This window comes from Linepithema humile, chromosome 2 (genome assembly GCF_040581485.1).
Source record: "Linepithema humile isolate Giens D197 chromosome 2, Lhum_UNIL_v1.0, whole genome shotgun sequence".
Classification (NCBI taxonomy): Eukaryota; Metazoa; Arthropoda; class Insecta; order Hymenoptera; family Formicidae; genus Linepithema; species Linepithema humile.
In genome coordinates this window covers 25,693,690-25,714,353 of record NC_090129.1, presented here as the reverse complement: position 1 = coordinate 25,714,353, position 20,664 = coordinate 25,693,690, and the positions used below count along the sequence as shown (strand labels likewise).

General features: G+C 39.6%; 2 protein-coding genes and 1 long non-coding RNA gene across 6 annotated transcripts in view; 1 reads left to right on the top strand and 2 right to left on the bottom strand.

Annotated features, from left to right (window-relative positions):
• LOC105667797 (uncharacterized) overlaps positions 1-10,193 on the top strand; it is a 48,759-nt gene extending 38,566 nt beyond the window's left edge. The window contains exon 3 of the long non-coding RNA XR_001099990.2: positions 9,995-10,193. This is a non-coding gene — a long non-coding RNA (uncharacterized lncRNA). The remainder of the gene's footprint in view (positions 1-9,994) is intronic.
• Positions 686-11,894, bottom strand: LanB1 (laminin subunit beta-1). 2 transcript variants are annotated; one of them, XM_067349596.1, is made up of 15 exons: positions 11,519-11,894; positions 10,844-10,980; positions 9,705-9,761; positions 9,486-9,572; positions 8,811-9,042; positions 8,361-8,657; positions 7,673-8,235; positions 7,319-7,498; positions 6,792-7,117; positions 6,196-6,609; positions 5,776-5,971; positions 5,230-5,676; positions 4,407-4,914; positions 3,053-4,136; positions 686-2,794 (listed from the first exon to the last, which is right to left on the bottom strand). In XM_067349596.1, exons 2-15 carry the CDS (start codon positions 10,908-10,910, stop codon positions 1,826-1,828), a joined length of 5,427 nt encoding a protein of 1,808 aa, XP_067205697.1. In that variant the 5' UTR covers positions 10,911-10,980; positions 11,519-11,894; the 3' UTR covers positions 686-1,825. The 2 variants fall into 2 exon arrangements, with proteins under 2 accessions (XP_067205697.1, XP_012215232.2); XM_012359809.2 differs by lacking the exon at positions 9,486-9,572 and having other exon boundaries at positions 11,519-11,893.
• A 2,341-nt stretch (positions 11,895-14,235) lies between these two features.
• ort (ora transientless) lies at positions 14,236-18,902 on the bottom strand. 3 transcript variants are annotated; one of them, XM_067349644.1, is made up of 9 exons: positions 18,453-18,900; positions 18,008-18,152; positions 17,764-17,846; positions 17,438-17,581; positions 17,270-17,352; positions 16,827-16,961; positions 16,471-16,571; positions 16,066-16,383; positions 14,236-15,549 (listed from the first exon to the last, which is right to left on the bottom strand). In XM_067349644.1, exons 1-9 carry the CDS (start codon positions 18,545-18,547, stop codon positions 15,091-15,093), a joined length of 1,563 nt encoding a protein of 520 aa, XP_067205745.1. In that variant the 5' UTR covers positions 18,548-18,900; the 3' UTR covers positions 14,236-15,090. The 3 variants fall into 3 exon arrangements, with proteins under 3 accessions (XP_067205745.1, XP_012215247.1, XP_012215249.1); XM_012359824.2 differs by having other exon boundaries at positions 15,139-15,476; positions 18,453-18,902; XM_012359826.2 differs by having other exon boundaries at positions 15,139-15,443; positions 18,453-18,899.
• Positions 18,903-20,664: the final 1,762 nt, after the last annotated feature.

Here is a 20,664-nt window from a genome sequence, read left to right as displayed (position 1 = left end):
TACGCAGCCCGCTGAACACATACGCCATTTGAATTCAACAGTGCGCTATTCACGAAATATTCAAGCGTATGTGTAGGCTCTCCTTTGAAAGGGAAAGGGCGACTTTAAGGAATGGACCAAATAGAACGTTCCTCCATGCGTTACTAGGAAGACTGCCTGTTGCGCAGTGCTGTAACTCTTTCGGAGTCAGAACAGGAGCATTTGATGTGCGCGAGGACATTCGAGGGAGAATGTAATCGCGCACATGGCTCCGACGTAACCAGACTCTATAATAATAAACGACAAAGCCTATTTCCGGGCTTTATGAATCGGGATGTGTTGAGAAAGATTGGAGAGATGCGACAATGTTATTTCAAATAATTGTATCAATCGTAGCGATAGATGTCATTCAGCAGTCGCATTATCAGTATCTGTATTACTATTTCATAAAAAATATGAGCGACGTTCGCGCAACAGGAAATATTTTATCACCGATGATATTGCGTTACCAGCAAGTTCCTTGCGCGATATCGCAACTGGAAGGATCTAGCGTGTCAACCATGTAGATAAATGATTATTTTAATTTTCAGATCTTTAATATATGTTTTAAGAATGAAAGAATTCTATACCTAAATATACAATAACGGTGATATGCGTAATTAAGGATTGATTTATGAATTTTCTTCATGAAAATGTAGTCTCACTCTTTTTATCTTTTTGGCAATTCTCATTTATTTCTCTAATACAATTACAATATCGTAATATAGTTACACGTAATATGACATTAAATATCATTAAATTTTTTGGCTCAATCATAGCATCGTTTCGCTGATTCAAGTAAAGCTCTCTGCGATATCAGATGTATGTAGATCGATTGCATGATAATATATAAATAATGAATCTTGTTGCTTTCGCTTTTTTCGATATTGTTCGAGGAGATTAGAATTAGAACCAAAATTTAAAAAAGAATGCAGAACAAAATTGTAGAATGTCGCTAGATATTTACAGATGGTATGCAGACTGTAGCTCTTTACAGGCACTGCAATGATCGACAAGGCCACTTTAAATTTCGTTCGTAGATAAAATATGCGTATCATATCTTAACGATACATCGAGCATTCTGTATTCGATAGAAGAATAATCTGCTGCGGAATATTTATATTAATATCTTAATTTTATACTTATGTACATTACGTGGGATCTATTTTTACTGTACCGTTTGCCATAGACTCTATAAAATACAAACTTAATTCTCCAATACAAATATTTCTTGTTTAAGTACTGAATGTTGTAAAATATGCATATATGTCAGCAGACAGAACGTGTATTCTTACTATAAAGGTAAAAAAGTATTATGCTGTAAAAATATAAAAATTGCAAGAAAGAGGAGAAAATCGAGCGAAGCTAAAAGCTAGGAAAAAAAAAATAATAGCGTCTTGCTGGCAGTTGCGCTTGAAGCGAGATATACGTACAGATTATTCTCTTTACAACTACTAATGGCCCCTCCGCTTACATTTATGGCACCAATAATAATCTCTCTGCCTTTCGCAATACTATCGAGAATAACTTGCGAATGTTAAACCATATAAATGCATTTCCTACAAATCAATGTAAAACTTTACGGCCTATTGCACAAGTATAAAGCACCGATCTTATAAAGACGAGAAATTTTCATGTAGTATAAAAAAAAAAAAAGATATTATCTCTAAAGTGAGTGAGATATTTTTCATCGCGAAGCTAATTGTGTCGAACAAAAGGAAAATCCGCTGGTATCATACATGTGTCGTTCTTCACAGATAAAATTCGATCGGAAGGAATAACGGCTTCCAACTAACCGCGGTGAGTTTTAAGCGGAACATTGTCTGTACAACTGCGATTTCTGCTCGATTTCCGTCAGGTGTCTTTCCATCTCCATCGTCAGCACGTCCACGTCGTTCATCAGGTCCGCCAGCACGCGTTCGTTCTCCTTGTAAACGCCTTCCATGCCATCTAGGTCTTTGAACTTGGTCGAAGTGTCCGCGGTCAGCTCGGAGGCGCGTTGTAGTAGTTTCTTCGCGCGCTGAATGTCGCCCTTGCTTTTATGCACCCGCTGATTCAGCGATTCGTCCGCCCTCTTGTACTCCTCCGACAGTTTCTTCGTCTTTCCATCGATCGTCTGCGCCTCGTCGGCGACCTTTCGCGCCTGAGCGCCGATTTCCGTCAGGACGAAGCTCTGTTTCGCGGATTGTTGCTGAAGCTGCTTCAGACGCGCTTCCAGACTGTCCACCGATTGCGTGGTGCTGTTTGCCTGAATCTGAGCCGTCATTGTTATGTTAGCGATGTATTGCAAATCTTCCTGAGACTTTGACACGTCGGCTTCCGCTTTGTCGATCGCGCTCTGCGCCATGTACTGAGCCGTCCGCGTGTCGTTTAGCGCCACGTTTATCTTGTTCGCTACAGCTTCTTTCTCGATGGCTAGGTTCTTCGCGTCTGAGGCGTTTTTCAGAAGTATGCGAGCTCTTTCAAGATCGTCCTTCGTATCGGCGAGAATCTTCTCGGAATCGGTGAGCGAGCCCACCATATTCTTGATGTTATCGGCCAGCTGCGTGATTTCTTGCGGCTGCAAAAGGATGTCCTTCCCGAGCACCTCGTACGCGAGGTCTCTCAGCATGGCCGGTGTAGGCTGATCCTCGTCCAGATTGCTCCAAATTCGCTTAGTTATGTCCGAGAGTTCCTTGGTGATTTTGTCAGAACGGTTGCGCGCGTCCCACGCGTAGTTGAAGGCATCCTGAGCGTTGGATCTCGCCGCCGTCGCATCCTGCTTGACTATGCTTATCTGATAAAAGAGATAATAAAGAAATAATTACAGAAATCGTGGACAATGAGTAAATTATAAAAGTCAAGATTCGAATTATTTCTATAAGTTTAGGACGACTTTCTCAAGATGTTTTTCAGGCGTCGAAAAAATGTCTTTTTTAGAACATTTTTCGTTGCTATTAATTGCAATTTTAATTTTTCATAATTCACAAATTGATAAAAATAATTAACATTTTCGTAGAGATCGTGAATAACTTGTATGGGAATAGATAATTACATTGCGCAACAGCTGCTCGGCCGAATCCCTGTGTTTCTTGATCGTAGAAGCCTGCTGTTTAGCGACGTCCAGAGCTTGCTCAGCCTTCGTGATAGCGCCGACATCGCAAGACAATCCTCCGCAGAATCCGCAGCCCGCGCCGCCGCAAACGTTGCTGCAATCCGTCACGTTGTCGCCGCATATCTGCAGATTCAATCCCGGCATGATCGTATTGAATGTCTTCAGTTTCTCGTTCAGCTTCGTCAATGACTCCCTGTTCTCCCTTTGCGCCTTGTCCATGGAGTCGCGATTTTTCACTAGAAGATTCTCGGTGTGCTTGCGGAATCGCTCCGCGTCGTCCAGCACGTTGCTGGTGTCGTTCGCCATTTTCTCGGCCTGTCTAGACTGCTCAGCCATCTGTTGCGTCACGTTCAGGGCGCCCTGCACATTTTCTTCCTGCAATCTCGTGGCGTTTTCCCGCAGCTTGGCGGCGGTCTCGTGCAGACTGTTCGTCCGGTTCTTCAGCTTCTTTAAAGCGACGTCGCCGAGGTTGACTCGCTGATTGAGATTCTCCAAGAGATTGTTCGCTTCTTCCAAATCCTTCGCCGAATCGGAGATATTCTTCGTCAACTCGTCGGCCAGAGTGTCCAACACGTCCAGATCTTGGGCGCTGATGGTGGTGTTGCTGATTAAATCCCGAACCTCGTTCAAGGATTCCTCCATGTCGTCGAACTCGTGGCTGTACACGCCGGTCGTGCCGACCTTCTGTATCCTCGAGGCCTCCTGAATCACGGCGTTCGTCTTATTTCTGAGACCGTCCAGTATCAGATCCCAGTTATCGAAACACTCGCCGCAAGGGCTGCACTGAGGTGCTTCGCCGTGGTAACCGCGGTCGCACTGGTCGCACTTCTCACCGCCGATGCCTTTGTGACAGACGCACACCCCGGTTTCTCGGTCGCACTGCTGGCTGGCGGAGCCGATCACGTCGCACTCGCACGGATAGCACTCCACGTTCGGATTGCCCCAGAAATTCGTCTGGCACTCGTTGCACCGTCTGCCGCCGAATCCTTGCCTGCACTCGCAAGTGCCATCAAAGGGATTGCACCTAGACACAAAAATATTTTCCTTGTAGTCTTCTCTTATCGTCTCGACATTTTGCAAACCGGCCACTTTGATTTACGCCATTTTTTTTTCTAAACAAAATTAATCCGAACATTCGACGTTGCGAAAATTAAGTTTAGCTTAATTGAAAAGACTGGATTTTTTATATTAAAAAAACGAATTAAATTTAATTTTATTAGAAAATTATTGTTTATTGTCAAATTTGTGTTAAATCTTTTTTAAAGATATTTAAATAGACAGAGATAAAATATACCTATCTGAAACGCTTCCAACCACGTCGCACTCGCAAGGATCGCAGCCTTCTCCGCTAGCTATTTTCCAGTGATAATCCTCGCAGGAGTCGCAGAGCTGTCCTATGACGTGCGGCAGACACGGGCATTGTCCAGTACGATGATTACACGGTCCCGCGGCCTTATCAGTGCCCAGAACATTGCATCCGCAATCGCCACAGTCTTGTTGCAGTGCGTCTCCATAGAATCCCGCTTTGCATATCTCGCAGTTTGGACCGGCAGTGTTGAACAGACATTGGAGACAATGACCGGTGTGCGGATCGCAGTTTCCGGCTCGGCGCAGGTCCGTGTTGTTGCTGCAGTCGCAGAACTGACAGCTACCGCCGGGTATCTCTGGATGACCGAAGTAATTTTCGGCGCAATGCTCGCACCGAGGCCCAGAATACCCTTCGAAACATTCGCACACCACGTCTTGGGTCACCGAGTCTAATGAACAACTGTCGGCGTAAGAATGGCCGGATTCATGCGTGCCTATTAAAACAGAAAAAAATAATATATTACATGATTATTATATAATAACGCAATGAAATTTTTAAAAATGATAATAACAAGAATTTATTTCTTTTTATTTCAGCACGAACAAAAATGAATAGCTAAGTATCACAGAAGCTAATTTTACAATTTTGAATATTTTATTATTATTGTTCAAATTGTTAAAATATTGAGTTTTCAAAAGAAAAAAAAAGGATAAAAATAAATCAATTCGCATTTTGCGGTATCGTGGAAAGCGAATCACAATAAGACCTTTTAATAATAGAGTAAATTGTTTCAGAATAGTATGCTAACCCGGACAAGGGCACGCTCTGCAGGATATATCGACGCCTATCCGCGGATCGCCGTAGAAATCGTCGACGCAACGATCGCAATTGTGTCCGGTGGTGAAGTCTCGGCAATTAATACAGGCGCCGGTCTTCGAGTCGCAACTGTCCGCGTGTCCGTTGCACTCGCAGCGCTGGCAATGCGGGAAGTTCCAGAAACCGGGCTCGCACTGGCCGCAAGTTCTGCCGTAGGTGTTGGGACGGCATTTGCAGCGACCGGTCTCGACGTCGCAGAAATTGTCGAGGGCACCGACGCCGTCGCAGTCGCAGGGGACGCATCCTTCCGGACCGAAGCCGTACGTTCCCGGCGCGCAACGGTCGCAACGTCTGCCAACCACGTTTGACTTGCACGGACACATTCCGCCGTAGTTCTCGCACAGGAGACTACGAGAGCCCGTCGGGTTACACTCGCAAGCTAAAATTTAATATCGCACCCGGTAAGAGCAGAAAAATATAATTGAAGATTAACAAAGAAGAATAAACGCTACGCAGGAAAATACGTGATCGAACTTACAATGAGCGCCATCGTAAACATAATAGCCGATGCTATTTTGATACTTTCTGCAGACTTCGGGTACGTTGCTCCACACACTGTTAACATCGTTGAAATATTCATGACAGCGGTTCCGTTCGTATTCTATGCGACGCAGCTCACCCGGTCCCGGCAAATTGAAGAAGGGTATCACGTCTATCCTGGGTTTCAGAACAATCTGCAAAAATCGTATAACTGCAAATAAGTGGCTGACACAGTTGTTAATATTTTATTATTGTCGTTTAAATATCTAGGGGCAAAAAAATATGTGACAAAACTCTGAGTGTTTGTCAAGTAACTTTTGAATTTGAATAATATATATCTATTTTATAATGTTTATGTATATATTAATTACAGTTTTCAGCGTATCATTTATAAACAATAATGGAAACAATATATTACCGAGTCGACCAAGATAGAAGCTGATGTAGGCGTCTCCAAGTGACTGTTGAACTTGCGGAATTGCAGCAGTAAATTATATCGTTTTCCTGCTTCCAGACATACAGCCGGCTGCGCTGTGGCGCTCCTCGAACGTAAAGGCAATTGAGCCCACAAGCGATCGTACTCGGGTCTCCAATCGGCACATGGTCCATTCGGATCCGGCGGACTGTCTCTCTCGAGAATAATCTGCACGTCCTCCCAGACTCCCGGATGCACCGGCTCGTACCGTACAATCACGTCGTACTCCATGGTTCTGCGAATGTCGTCAATGGTGAAGTTCAGCATCGAACCCTCGAGAGCCTTCATGAAACCCGTGCCGGTCCACGTGCTGTTCCTGCCGTCGCGATAAGGCTCTCTAATCACCACTTGACAGTTCTGAAAGAGAATTTTTTGCATTCTGATCTCAAAAGTATTTAAATAATTTCAATAAGTGACGCTTTCAAATATATAGAAGAGATTATTTTTATTACAAATATTTTGTACATCATACTTGCGGCAATTGGATCGAATATTTTGTCGACAAGTATGTTTAATTCAATTTCATTTTACGAACTCACATCGGTAGCTCTGGACAGCTCGCCTTCGTAAATCAGAAAATCTAACGAGCCGGTGTAATAGCTCTGCTCCGGCTGGTTGCAAGTTCTACCGCTGACGTGCGGCCTGCATCTGCACTGACCATTAACGACGTCGCAGGAATTTTCGTACGAGCCGCCGGGATCGCAGTCGCAGGGCTTGCATCCGTCTGAATCCTCGGAGAGTCCCCAATACTCCGGCAAACATTGATTGCAGTCGCGCGCGGTGACGTAGCGTTTGCACGTACACTCGCCGGTTAACGTGTTGCAGCCCTGATTGTCGATCGTGCCCAGAGTATTGCAAGTGCAGGCTGCAATTATGAAATTATCATTTTTTTCAAGTTTTGAAAACTCATCGTCAAACTAATTAGTTAAAAAGAAAAAAAGTGGACATCTTGTTGCGATTGAAAATGATCTAGTTTTTAATTTAGATGTCACACTTGTGCAGAAATATTAAAATAGTTGCGTAATTCGGCGGCTCACATTTAAAATTATAACTATCACTTTTTTACCTTGACATCCCTCGGGATTGTCGGGATCGAAGTTCCAAAAACCGTTTTTACAGCGATCACAACGGCGTCCCTCGATGTTTGCTTTGCAATGACAGCGTCCAGACTCGTCGCCGCTGATAAGATCGGTTCTCGAGTCGCATATTCCGTCGTCCAAGGATCCATCCAGGTCGCAGTCGCACGCTGCGAAAGGAAAAGTCGCATTTTCTTGCCTCACAATGTCTCAAATTTAGCATTTCACTTTTAATTACAATTTATATTATCTACATTTTTCCTATTTTTAAAATAAGTGCACAGATAGTGCTTTTACATAAAATATACATATATTATAAATATATATTAATATTATATACTCACGTTGACAGGCTGTTTTATCGGAGATATCTTTTGTCATGTCGTGATAGTAGAACGGTTTGCACTGCTCGCAATTCTGCCCTCGCGTGTTGTCCTGGCAGTCGTCGCAGACGCCGCCTGACACTCTTCCCGATCTCTCATAAACCGCTTCGTCGAAGTGACAGGATTCCGTGTGATTGTTGCAATTGCACTTCCGGCAAGCGTTCGTCTGCTTGCCGACCGCAGGTTTCCACGGCAGATCGTTGTAGAAGTCATCGCACGTCTCGCAATTCAAACCCTTGGTGTTGTGAGTGCACTCGCATCTGCCGTGGACCATGTTCTTCTCGTCGACGACGCCGGATAACGGCAAACATTTGGAGGCGTGTCCGTAGCAAGAGCAGGAGCCGCGGATCACCATGTGTTGGATGGCGTAATAGTACTTCTCGCGAATCTCGGCCCGATCGTCGAGTAAATCGTCGCCTAGAGTGTGGAGCCTCATCATGTTGATCCTGAGATTGGTGATCTTCAAGAGAGTCTGCACTTCCTTCGAGTAGGGATTGTCGATCTCCAAATTTCGCGGCAGCACCCTAAAATGTATTAGCATAAAAATGTTTATTTATCAAAAGACAATTAATAGAAATTACTTTGATTTCAGCGATCCGACGAAAAGCTGAGTTAAAAGCGCTGTAAAATATTCTTGCGCGCGTCTTACCTAAAGATTACGTCACCGCCAGACGACGGCGCCACAGCCGAGTATCTTTCCTCGCAGATGACATCGGTTAATTTTTGCGGTTGTTGGACAGGAATGCCGGGGAAGTAGGTCGCGCAGTTGTGAGCGAAGTATCGATATATCTGCCAGGTTTTTCCGAAATCATACGATCGTTCGATCAGCATAGCAGCCGGCCGGAAAGTTTGGAAGCGAATGATGAGATGCGTGAAGTGGAATTCCGCCTCGAGATCGAAGCGTATCGTGACATTTTCCACTCCGTTCTCGGCTTGCCACCACGATCTTAAATTTATCATTTTTATATCATTTCTCATTATTCTGTATTTTTAAAAATATGTTATTTCTATTTAACTTGTTGTTTCAATATTACTTATTATTACATTTATTGTATTTCAGGACAGAGAGAAGATTGAGAAAATCAAACAAAGGCCTCACCCTATTTGGCTAATAATGTTTTCGATGTTATGCTGCTGTTTGACCTGCGATGCGTCGCAGAAGAAGCACTTCTTTCTGTCCTTCAGATGCGAAACGATGCAAAATCTTTCGGGGCCATTGAGACCGCACGTCGACGAAGCGCTCAATCTGTTTTTACGACCGATCAACAGGTCGCCAGTCGCGGGATAGCACGAGCTCTGCTCGCAAGGATGTGCTCTCTTCGGGTGCTGTCCTGTATAAAAAAAAAGAATTCTCGTTACTCTTTTATAACGCGATATGTGGATTTTGTTAATCACATGGTTACACTCTTATCTCCTATTATTTCTCCTCTTATTAGGAGAGTTTCATCGCATATCGTATCGATGTCTTACCGATATGCGTTAGATACGTGAAGGAGGATATACATAGTTTCCCAACTACCAGTTAGTTTGTATCGATCGATTAGTACGATATACGATACCTGTACCACTTTGTATGGGGAATCAATATTGCATAACAACACCATTAACCATTCGAGAAATAATAAGTATATTAATAAAATGTTTGTCTGTGTTAAAATAATGATTTGTGTTAAATGGCAACTCGTTAGGATTTTTTTGTATTAAGATAATAGCGTGTTCGCTCTCAATATCTTCCGGGATAACGCGTTACATATTTACGTTTCTATGAGACTACCTCTTGCTTTGGCAATAGTCGGTCTTAGCCGATTATGACGTTCTGTCATCACCTCCATAGGTGACATATCTCCTCTCTGCACCGATCCTATAACACCCCCTTTATCTTTGTATTCTGCTTGTATAATTATTAGGTAGAACGAGCTATCTTGTTCGTCGTAGTAACAAAAGTTGTTCCGAGAGTGAAATAAAAAATAAATTTAGGAATTTAGATCTTTACCTCTCTGTGGTGGTCCTCTGTAATGATCTCTTTGTCCATATTGAAGATCAGCAGATCCTGGAAAGAATTTAAGAATAATGAAAAAAATTTGAAGATAATGTAAAATAAAAAATATGTATTACTTGTAAAATAATAAATGAGTGATAAACAAAGATCAATTTTCTACATTCATGCGACAATAAATTGCGACAATAAGACCTTGAATGATTTCCTGCACTTTTTCAAAATACGCAACGATAGCGAAATGTTAGACATGAATTAATTTTAACATAAAATAATTTTTTTTTCAGCGTTTTATGCGATGCTGAAACGCGCCAGTTATCAAGAAACGTTCTACTACCGGCAGAGGCTATCGCAAGGGACAGCCGGATGTTTACGACAGAAGACACTTATGGGAAGTACTTTCGAGCTCATTGAAATACATAGTGTCCTTGGACTTCTGCAAAATCACCTTTAAATCATAAATTCTTCGAGACCAACTTTCTTGCAGCGAAGGTAAGTCGTTCTTTACTGCAAGCTTGCAATTTTTAATGTCAAAAATCTTTAGCAAATTAGAAATTTTTTCAAAAAACTGATTTTAAATCGACTTCGCACATAAAGATTTATAGATAAATGATGATATAGTAAATCTAGGACACTCCGTATATCTCTTGATTATGCGACGTGCTTAAACAAGTATGTGCGTCCATCTCAATTCACATTCGTGAATGTGGAATCTTCTTAAATCGATAAGCATACGCGAAAAGATTTATATTTGTAGGGCGGTTGGGTTTTTGAAACCGAAATAAACTCGTTGATTACAAAAGGAAGACAGGTCGCGAGGTCATCTTGCTATCTAATCATACTGGATAAAAACTGTTCTGGTTACCAGAGAAATGAATGGGACAAACGATGTTTCATTCATCTAAGAGAAAAAGAATTTTGTTACGCTGTTCTTCTACATGCGGAATACATAATGTTAAAACAATGTTAACAAATAAAAGTGCATTGAGATCGCGAGAATAAGATTAAAAAATTTTTATTCGCAAAGATTTGATACATACAACATATATGAAAATATCTTAATTAAGTATTTAATTGCTTTGTAAAAAATTAACACACATTATTGTAGACTAGTATATCTATCGACTATTACGTACCTGTTAAAATAGTAAGAATAATAATTAAAGCTGCGAAAGCCACGTGCCGATACCGAGCATGAAGCATTTTTCCGTTTATTTTTTATCTCTGTCTTGAAGTTTTTACAACGAAGCCATCGACGATGATTCAGGGTGCTCTTTAAACAAAATATTTCAAAAATGACACAAATCCGTCCAACATATTGCGATAAATTTTATTTCTTTTTAATTCACTTTCACAAATTTGCAATAATTTTATTTAACTTGAACAAACTGATCTAGCTATGATTTTATTAGAATTATAAATATGTCAAAATAGTTTTCATTAATCTTTAACAATAACTTTTTAGAAGCATTAATTATCCTAGGATTACCAATTTTTAAAGAACGTTAAATAAATCAGGCATTAGAAACAGATGTCTAACGAATTCTGATTTTAGCAGTTATTTAACGTCCAGAATAAAAATAGAAAAGACATACATGTGTAAAGTATGATAATATAACAAATGAGAATTTGAAAATAATTTTACATTTTGGATTTGAAATCGTGAATAAATTATTAAATTTCGGAGCAGTCCCTTTCGAATAGGCAATGCATACACAATAAACGAAGCGAAACGCACTTCCGCGCACCTGTGGAGCGAAAAGTGACTCTCAATTGCAATTAATTTTGCTTCTTTATCTAACAGAGCTCACCTAGGTTGATGTACGCGCAAAAATAGCGTTCCTCCCTGTCGACAAGACGTTTCTTCTTTTCTCGAGACGGGCGCCGCTCCGGAGTCGCGTTCCGAGCGGCAAGCCGAGATCTCAGAACAGAACGAGATCGGAATTCTCCTGCCAAACCGTCCAAGCTCTTTCTTCTCGTGGCCGTATCACTGAATCACAATTCGTTATTCACGTGCGATACGCGAGCGGCGCGACACGGTAGGCCTCTTGACAGGTGCGAGTGCACCTTCGGAAAACTCGGTGACGACGGAAAATGAAAAACGCGGCGGCGGACGCGCCTCGTGATGCGTCTCTCGCAGTGAGCCTCGGCTTGCCGAGCTGCGACTCCTCTCGAGGTGCTCATCAGTGCCGTACATAGAGTCACGGGACAACGAGCGGAGAGGGAACGATTTGTTAAGCGACGAGTGGGACTGAATGGCTGGGAAGCCTTAGGTAGAAACCTCGGAACCTCACGACTGACACAGGCCTTTCTCTTTCGCGCTAGCTATGCGTGAGATGCAATTTTGAAAAAAGATGCATTATCGAAAAAGTTTTAGATAAGCCATTTAGCAGGAATATTTTTCGCACAAAGTTCGTGAAAAATCCAATTTTCTACAAATATTATTAGCACGATTTTGCGAACAATCGCTGAGTCTTAACATAAATATAGTATTTTTGCATCGAGTATATAAAAAGTATCATATACATCGTTAAAAAAATATTGGATAATTATTTAATGTTTCGTGCATTAAAAATATCTTACTTAGATCTCAATAAATATTTTCTATACATTTCTCAATTTGTAGAGAATGTTTGAGAATTGCTATCTATTGAAAGCAACGAGAAAAAAAATATTCTTTGCGTAAATCGTGAAGCACAAATCCTAGCTCTTCTTCTATCGCAGGTCAACGTTCTGTCGCCTGATATCATTTTTTTTTGTACGTCGCAACGTTGCGGAAAGTCTTTATCGTATAGATTGAGAACTCGAAATCGTCGGTGCTCCAATTTTGTTTTAACTCTCCTGACAACGAGTTATGTGTTGAAGTTGCACACCCGTTATATACTTGTTGTTGCACATGTGCAGCACATTTGCCGCGTCTGTCGTCTTTTAAAGCATATACAAATAGTATATACAAATAATATGAATTTTCTCAAACGGCATCTCTCAAGCAATATCTTTGATTAAAAAAGTAATATACCCTAAATATAATTATATTTGGAAAAGAGTTTGTAAATCGAAGAAACATTAGAAGGATATTTTTATATTTATATATCGTTGCTTTTAAAACAGTTAAATAATTATTTTATTGAAGCGTGCAACGTTATTCAATACTGTCTGCGTCGCTTAGTGTTCGCAAGTAATCTTTGATGACGCGTATCTTTGCGCGCAACGAAAGAGGACGGAAAGCGAACTGTCCTGGAAAGGCGAGACGAGGAAGAGAAGGCAATGGCATCCTGCTATCGTAGCCGGGGTATGTTGTACAGATAAGGCTGCCCACGCTGCGTTTCCTTCCTCTCGCGATGATCCCACTTTCCGTTTCTCCACGCGAACATGATCTGATTCGCTACATCCGACTGTCTACGACAACGAACAATTTCGCATGATTTAATTTTTCTGTTCACAATCAATTTCTCGTAGTTATCGCAAACAGAAGTACAGCACAGCTTAGAATTTAATACACGACAAAAAAATAAAATTAGAGAAATTAGAAGAATACAAAAATATCTTTAATTAAGGCTGGCATATATAAATTTGCTTGATGTCAAAAAATAGTTAATTTATATCGGAGCAGTTTTTACAGTGTGCAAATTGTATCACTATGAACATACAGCATTTAAAAAATTGTGTCTTATGCTAAAAGGACGTTTGTGCAAACTTACGTTTTTTTTTTCTATTAATTTTATGAAAATTGGATTTGATTAAATCGTAGAATCGTTATTCTGTGTTACTTATACATTTACGATAACTATACTTCATTGATAAATAACATAGCATAATAACATAGCATTAAGATAAATAATTTCTAAATTTCAAGGAGAATTATTGTGTAATTTTATTTTTTATACGATTTGTAAAGAAATTTATCGCGCAATTGTTTTTGCTGCTGTCATGTATCAACATATGAATATAAAGAAATAGAAGGAGAACAAAAAAAAGATATTTTATGAAACGCTTTGGCTAAATTTAATTTAATTGTTAAATGTGTTGGTGCTACGATCCTGTAGTTACATTGGTGGGGTTGAAAATAGGCGGAGAATGAAGTTGCAAGTCAACAGATTCCCTTTTTACTAACATTGACAGTGTTTGATAGTCTTGCTTAGGACCAATAGATGGCAATAAATGTATGATAATTTTAGTAATCACTCATTATTTTTTAAATTTTGAATAAATTAGTGATAATTAATTATGCGACAAGGAAATGATGTAATTTGAAAAGATTTTATTTTCAATATTTTCTTTATTTTTTCATAGAATTTTCAATTTCATTAAAACAAATCAGTCAACATTAATAGTTTTAATTTTTTTAAATTAATATTTTAGAATATATTGATCTCATTAATTTTACAATATAATAATTTTATTTATTATTTTATTTTAATAAAACATATTATTGCTATTGTCTTGTAACAGTTTTTGAGATTGTTGAGCCTCCAGATTTAGGAAAGTGAAAGGATATTTTTATAAGATGATATGTAACTTCGAAAAATTGATTATCATCAGAGAGAGCATAATTGCTTTTTATTCTTCACATTTTTAACAGTACAGACGTATAATACAGATGTAAGTAAAACATTTTTTGTTGCTTATAATAAGTTTTGATGACGCAAAATTCAATTTTAGTTGCCATACATTTGATAACACTTATGAATCAAGAAAGTTGAGATTTATTTTACAACATTGTTAAATTGTCGTGGCATTGCAAAAACGACGTATAACGTTTGTGAATTTTCTATTAGGCCTTCACGAATTTTATATGAACAAAGCGGTGCGTGAAGCTGAATAAGCACGATACGCTTATTTTCTAAATTAATACGCAGCCTTGCAAGTACATCGTTGATTCTGTTCTATTTAGGCGAATTTTTGATTTATTCATGAGAAATTTTACAAGATTATTAACAAGACAAGAGAATATCTTTTCCAAAGAACAAAATTTACGACGATTTACACATAATTAGAACGTCTAATAATTGAGAAGCAAGAAAAAGATAAATTTTTGTTTTTGAATATATAGCTATCAAAATATATTTTACGCATGCTTTATGAATCGTAATTATTCTATTATCGATGCTTTATGAATCGTTTGTAGATCTCTTGTATCGCTGTCAGATTATCGTTGTCGAAAGGATGCAAAAATGAGCAGTCAGAAAAACCAGTTTATGAGTATATCGTGATAATAAGCAATACCATAGTAAACCTATTTATCTTAGGAAAGAAAATCGAAAAAGTTCTGAAAGACTAGGCATTCTTGCGCTATGTTTTATATCTATTCTTTGCGATAGTTATACCTTCGATCCCCAACTCTCTTCAAACACTTTCGGCCTTTTGCAATGCAAACTCTCTGTCATTCGCGGACCGAAGTATTTATTGCGTATAACGATAACAAATTTTCCAGAAAAATCTTATTGCTCTTCATCTCCTTTGTCGTCTTTCGATCGATTCGTACTCGTCGCTGTCGCAGAGAGCTCGTCCGCTTGTCTATACTCTTGGTTTCTTCATTAACCGTGCGTTCTTCTGTGTGAGTACTCCCGATATTATCGTCTAAATGTACTCGGCGAACATTATCCAGTAGGTGACGTTTAACACGGCGAACAGGAAGGGGAAGAAAACTCGCGAGAAGCGGTCGATGTTCAGCGCTCGTATTCGCGCCCTTTGGGCCGGGGTGGGTCCGGTGGGCGGTGGGCCAGTCGGTGATTTCTGCGATCGGCGGGATAACAACATTGCGTTTTCCTGCGTGACAACGATCACTAGTTGAACCGTCACCATGCAGACTGCCTCCCACGCCTCGAAGAGCGGGACACGACTTCGGAGCAATTGTAATAATGTTGCAGTTATTGGTGTGTTAAAATAATTGCAATCAACGAAAATGTGGCATTTGTGCTGTTTTCACAACTTTTGCAATGTAAATCATGTAAATAACTTTTTATTATTTTTTTCTCAATATCTCTTGAAGCTGTAAATAACTACGCTTTGAATTAATCTTTTTTATAACGTTCGTCGTTTCCCCTGTTCAAGGCACAGAAGTAGTTCAATGCAAGAAAATCTGAGGTCAATTGTACAAAAAAAAATTGTAAACTATTTATCACAAAATTACAAGAAAAAGTCTGATATTCTGTTACAAAAATTTTACGATTTTATCTCAAATTTCCACGTTGACTTTTACCAAGTGACAGAAATTGTTTTCACGAAATTCTTTCATAATTTTTATCGAATCAATCAGTTGACAAAATTTGCAGCGATTAAGCGTTTAGATTATTGCGGATATAATTCTTGTTAAAATTGACCTCAAATTTTCCGGAAACAATCAGTCAAACGTTACCTTGGCGGCGATGTCGAAGATCTTGTCGAGTTTGGTCGAGTCCGCGGTGCTCGAAGACGGCGGCGGTGGCGGTGGCGCGGGTTTCGCGGGTGCAGCGTCCGAATCGCCGAGGACGATGTTCACCAGGCAGTATTCCATCAACGCCATGAACACGAATATCGTGCAGACTGACATAAAAGCGTCGACGGCTTTCAAATACGAGACGGGCGGTAACGAGGCCTGACTCTTGGCGTGCTGCGTGGATAGAGTGAGCAACGAGGTGACTCCCAGGGTGACTCTGGCGGGCGCGGCTTCGGGTTTTATCCAGAACGATACCCACTGCAACAGGCCGATGTTTTTCGTGAGAAATAAAAATTGCGATTGATGACAAATATCTACGAGAATATATTGCCCGGCTTTACTTACCGACATAATGACGATCAGACACGTTGGCACGTAGGTGTGAAACAAGTAATAACCGAGACGTCGCTTCAGCACGAACACGACTTCGAGACAAGTGAAATTACCTGGAAATTACGACGTAATCTTTAAATGTCAAGCTCGATATTTCATTGAAATTAAACTAAACTCGAGTGATATCAATGCATGGGTATTCGATCAAAAAATTGAAATAATAGAAGATGGAGAAATAAGAGAAATAAAATATTGAAATCACATTGCATATTTCGGAATATGTAAGTGAAAGTTTGTTGAAGAAAACTGATTGCAGCTATGAGAGTACATCGAGTGCAACATAGTGTTCTTTTACGCGATTTACTCACCGGTAGAATAGACTTGCGTGCAGTCAGCTGTATAATTTTTAACAAGCTGCAACTGGGGTAGTTCGATATTCTCGTCTACGACAAGAGGCACGTCGGGATCCCACTGGAAGATCATTTCATCCGTTGTGTGCGACACTGTTGATCGAATTGTTTTATTTCCGTATGAGATAAAAGTACACATAGCGTTCGGTGATACACTATATATAATTTATCAATCACATGTAACATATCTAACAGTTTATTTACGTTTTATATTCGTTAAAGAAATGTTAAGCATGTATTATAATTACAAATACGTTTTTTTTTTCAATTCTTGACTGGAAGTTAATTATTAGAACGATTAAAAGTTGTAAAAAATCAGTAACAGTAATTAATGCATATTTAAACATAAATATCCATGTAACATTTGTAAACATTTGCAAACAATTTGCAATTTGACTTACAACTCTCCATTTGCAGCTTACATTCTTGCGTATCATGAGGGTAGATCAGAAAATTCATGGCGCAAGAAAGTTTTAGGGTCAGTCTGAAATTGTCGATATTTATATATTTCAAGTGTTACACTTTGAGACACGTCTTTCTACAATCAAAATATATAATATGCAACTCACTTGACCATATAAAGAATGGTTTTATCTTTGTACAACCATAGATAATGATTCGGTATCGTCATCGTTTGAAAAGTCACCGACTTTGCATTCTTGAAGAATGAATCCGGCCGCCACATATTTTTCAACCAATCGACCTCTAATAATCTTAAATTTGATCACAGAATATGAGTGAAATATAAGAAATGGAATCGAAGTCACTCAGAAGATTGTAGAAATATTAAAAATATATATAAAAATATAATATGTGTGGAATACAAAATACATAAAATATATTTGCTGAAAAATTATCGAAGAGTTATATACGTATAACGATTTGTCACACGTACCTATATTCAGATGTCATATTTTCTGGCAACCGGAGTCTATTGTCTTTCCATGTTTGGGCAAAGAAAATATCGGCGGCGTACGTCTGTAAAAATAATTTGCCTTACGAGATGATTCCGCGAAAACAATAATTAATAATAGCGACTTAAAAAAATGCGATTCAAAATTTTCATCAATTAATAATTAGAGTTACGACATAAAAGTAATTTTTATAATTATTAATTTTGCTTTTGATTAGGCGTTTACCATTGAATTTTCGTCGATGGAATCGAGTCCCATTACAGTAACGTGAAAATACACAACGGTTGCCTGACCATCTTTCTTGGGAGGCCGCATTTTGTCGTAAAACTTAGGATCTTCCGGTAGGAGATCGAAGAACTCTAAACTTCTCCTGCAAAGCAAAATGTCGCGACAACATTTTTAAGAAATTTACCCGAATTACGCATAAATCATTTTTTTACGACTCCATGCTATAAATCAATGAATTTATTATCCAGACAATTGATATGATTTATGCTCAGGAAAAATGTTGCATCAATCTTCTATCAATCAATTTGGATATCACTTACTTTCTTAATTAATATTTTTAAAAATACACAGCAACAGCTTGAAACAAATTTACGTGCAACGTTTATCGAAGATTGATCAATCGTAAAATGTTAATTTCTGGACAATACGTCGTTATACTTACTGGGCATTCGCGGCACGGCCGAAAAGCAGAAGGAGCAAAACGGACGAGAGCGTCGCGGAAGGCATACCGCCTCTGTGTATCTCCTCCGTGGACATGCTTCCGCCGTGTCTTAACACATTTTCGCGTCACAACAATCAAACAACACAAGAAGAGGAAAAAAAAAAAAGAAACAGAAGAACAGTTTCACTCTTTGAGAACCGGGAGGGAAAGAGAAGAGAGGAGCAAGAGTCTCGAGATAATCCGGAAGCGGGGATTCGGGCGCGACCGAGCGGGCTGAAGCTCTTTAATCGGTACCCCAAATTTACGAGGACGGGTAGGCGACGACTGAGTTCTTGAAACGACTTTGTCAAATCTGCAGAATTCACCTCATCGTCGTGTATAGACGAGCCCGACGACGACGTGGAGGTGGTGCGGATGGTGGCGGTGGTGGTGGCGGCTGTGAAGGTGGTGGACCAGCGACGGCAATACCTTTCTGCCGCTAACTCCACCTCCTCCACCACTTAACGAAGGCACAGAGGGAAGAAGTGCGACGTAAAGAAGGGGTAACTCTCGCTCATGACGTACAGGCGGTGGATAGAATCTCGAGTATCGCGCGCTGGATCGGCGAGAGGAAAAAAGGAATGAGGTGATGGCAAATCCCTCGGCGCGGGATGCCTCATGTCATTGGTTTACGTCGCTTGAATTTACCTCAATGCGGCATCCCAGTGTCGTCATTGACACATTTGTATTCTTAAATTCTGCAAAACGTAGCCGCGAAGCACTACGTTTCTTTTCTCTTTATCGTAGTGAGAATCTCACTACATAGTCGCAAAGTTCAAGTTTATCGCTCTTTTTATCCATTTAAATACCTGAAATTTCCAGGATTTGCCATTTTATTTTTTCCAGTCTTGTCGCACTAATATTTTATAATTTCACTTTTTCCGTAGGTGCGTCAGAGAAAGGTTTTAAAATGTGACTAAATTTTCAATATGAGTTATCTCGATAAGCAAGATTTTTATTCTTCTTAGAAACATCAATTTTTTTATCTTTTCTTGTTTTAACATACACTGAAAAGCATTATCAATATGTTAATGAATTTTAAGAAAGTGTTAGCGATGATAGTTAGAAAAAGACATGCGCACACAGTGCGCACATCATCTTTCGCCGTTTCTTCTCTTTCGGCTCTCTTCCTGAAACTTTCTGACGGAGAGGCGCTAACTACCACGCTATTTGAAGTCACCAGTATACCGCTCGATATATTGATCCCCGAAAATTGTGCCACGAATAGAAAGGTGTTCGTCTCGTTCGTACAGTGTCGAGTGGCCACTTATCGAGAGAGTATACACACATATCGGTGTGTACGTGTGTACAGGTAATTCAATGGCTGTGCGCGTATGTATACATATTTGTGTGTAAAATAGTAAAGAATTAGAAGATAGGAATGAAAGCCACATATATAAAAGTGTTTGAAATTAGAAATTAAAAAAATAAAAAATTGCAATTATTATTTGTAATTATAAAATCCGTGTCGATTCAGTTATTTATACTTAGGATTCACTTCTTTTCTACATCGCGGCCTGAAAAATTTCACAACGCAATCTCATTAGCGACGTCGCAATTGCATTGCAATTAAAAGCTGTTACCTCTGTCTTGACGTGATCGAACAATTTCCACAAGTTCATGATCTTCACTTTCATCTTGCTCGTAATTGAATTTTTTAAGGGCGAGATTTTCTCTTTCTTATCCTCGCTCTATATAGTATATTTTGTTTTTATACATATACACTTTTCAATTTTTTTGACAAACAGTGTATGTTAACAGTTATTTTCCTATTTGAATTAAATGACAATACTTTTGTAAATTATCCCGGTTGATACTTTCGTGAGCATTTCTTAATAAGGAAACACAGAGGAGCACTTTTTCCGAACCGCACCAATCAGGTCATTGGGCCTGCAATAGCACTGGGAATACTAGATTGTACCGCATCACTCGACGTGCTCCTTGTGCAATTCGTTTCCTGGCGCATTCTGTTACTCTCATGCGACCACTGCATTCTATCGACATCGCCGCTATATCGCGCAGGGATTTAAGGCATAAGTAACATATGCGTGTTTCCGCAAGTACTTATGTACGTCACGCTTCTTTCGCGTAATGAAGGCAAACAGTTCGGACGGACACGCTGAAAAGGAACGGGAATAAAAGGATTCTTAGGATATCGATCTGCGTAAATTAC

Coding starts and splice junctions, on each gene's coding strand:
- LanB1 (XM_067349596.1), bottom strand. CDS start 10,910: ATGCTTCATGCTCGGTATCGGCACGTGGCTTTCGCAGCTTTAATTATT. Junction 9,762..10,843: donor TATTCTTACTATTTTAACAG/GTACGTAATAGT, acceptor AATTCTTTCCAG/GATCTGCTGATCTTCAATAT. Junction 8,236..8,360: donor GGCGGTGACGTAATCTTTAG/GTAAGACGCGCG, acceptor AATACATTTTAG/GGTGCTGCCGCGAAATTTGG.
- ort (XM_067349644.1), bottom strand. CDS start 18,547: ATGTCCACGGAGGAGATACACAGAGGCGGTATGCCTTCCGCGACGCTC. Junction 17,847..18,007: donor CCATCGACGAAAATTCAATG/GTAAACGCCTAA, acceptor TTATTTTTACAG/ACGTACGCCGCCGATATTTT. Junction 17,353..17,437: donor ACCATTCTTTATATGGTCAA/GTGAGTTGCATA, acceptor CGACAATTTCAG/ACTGACCCTAAAACTTTCTT.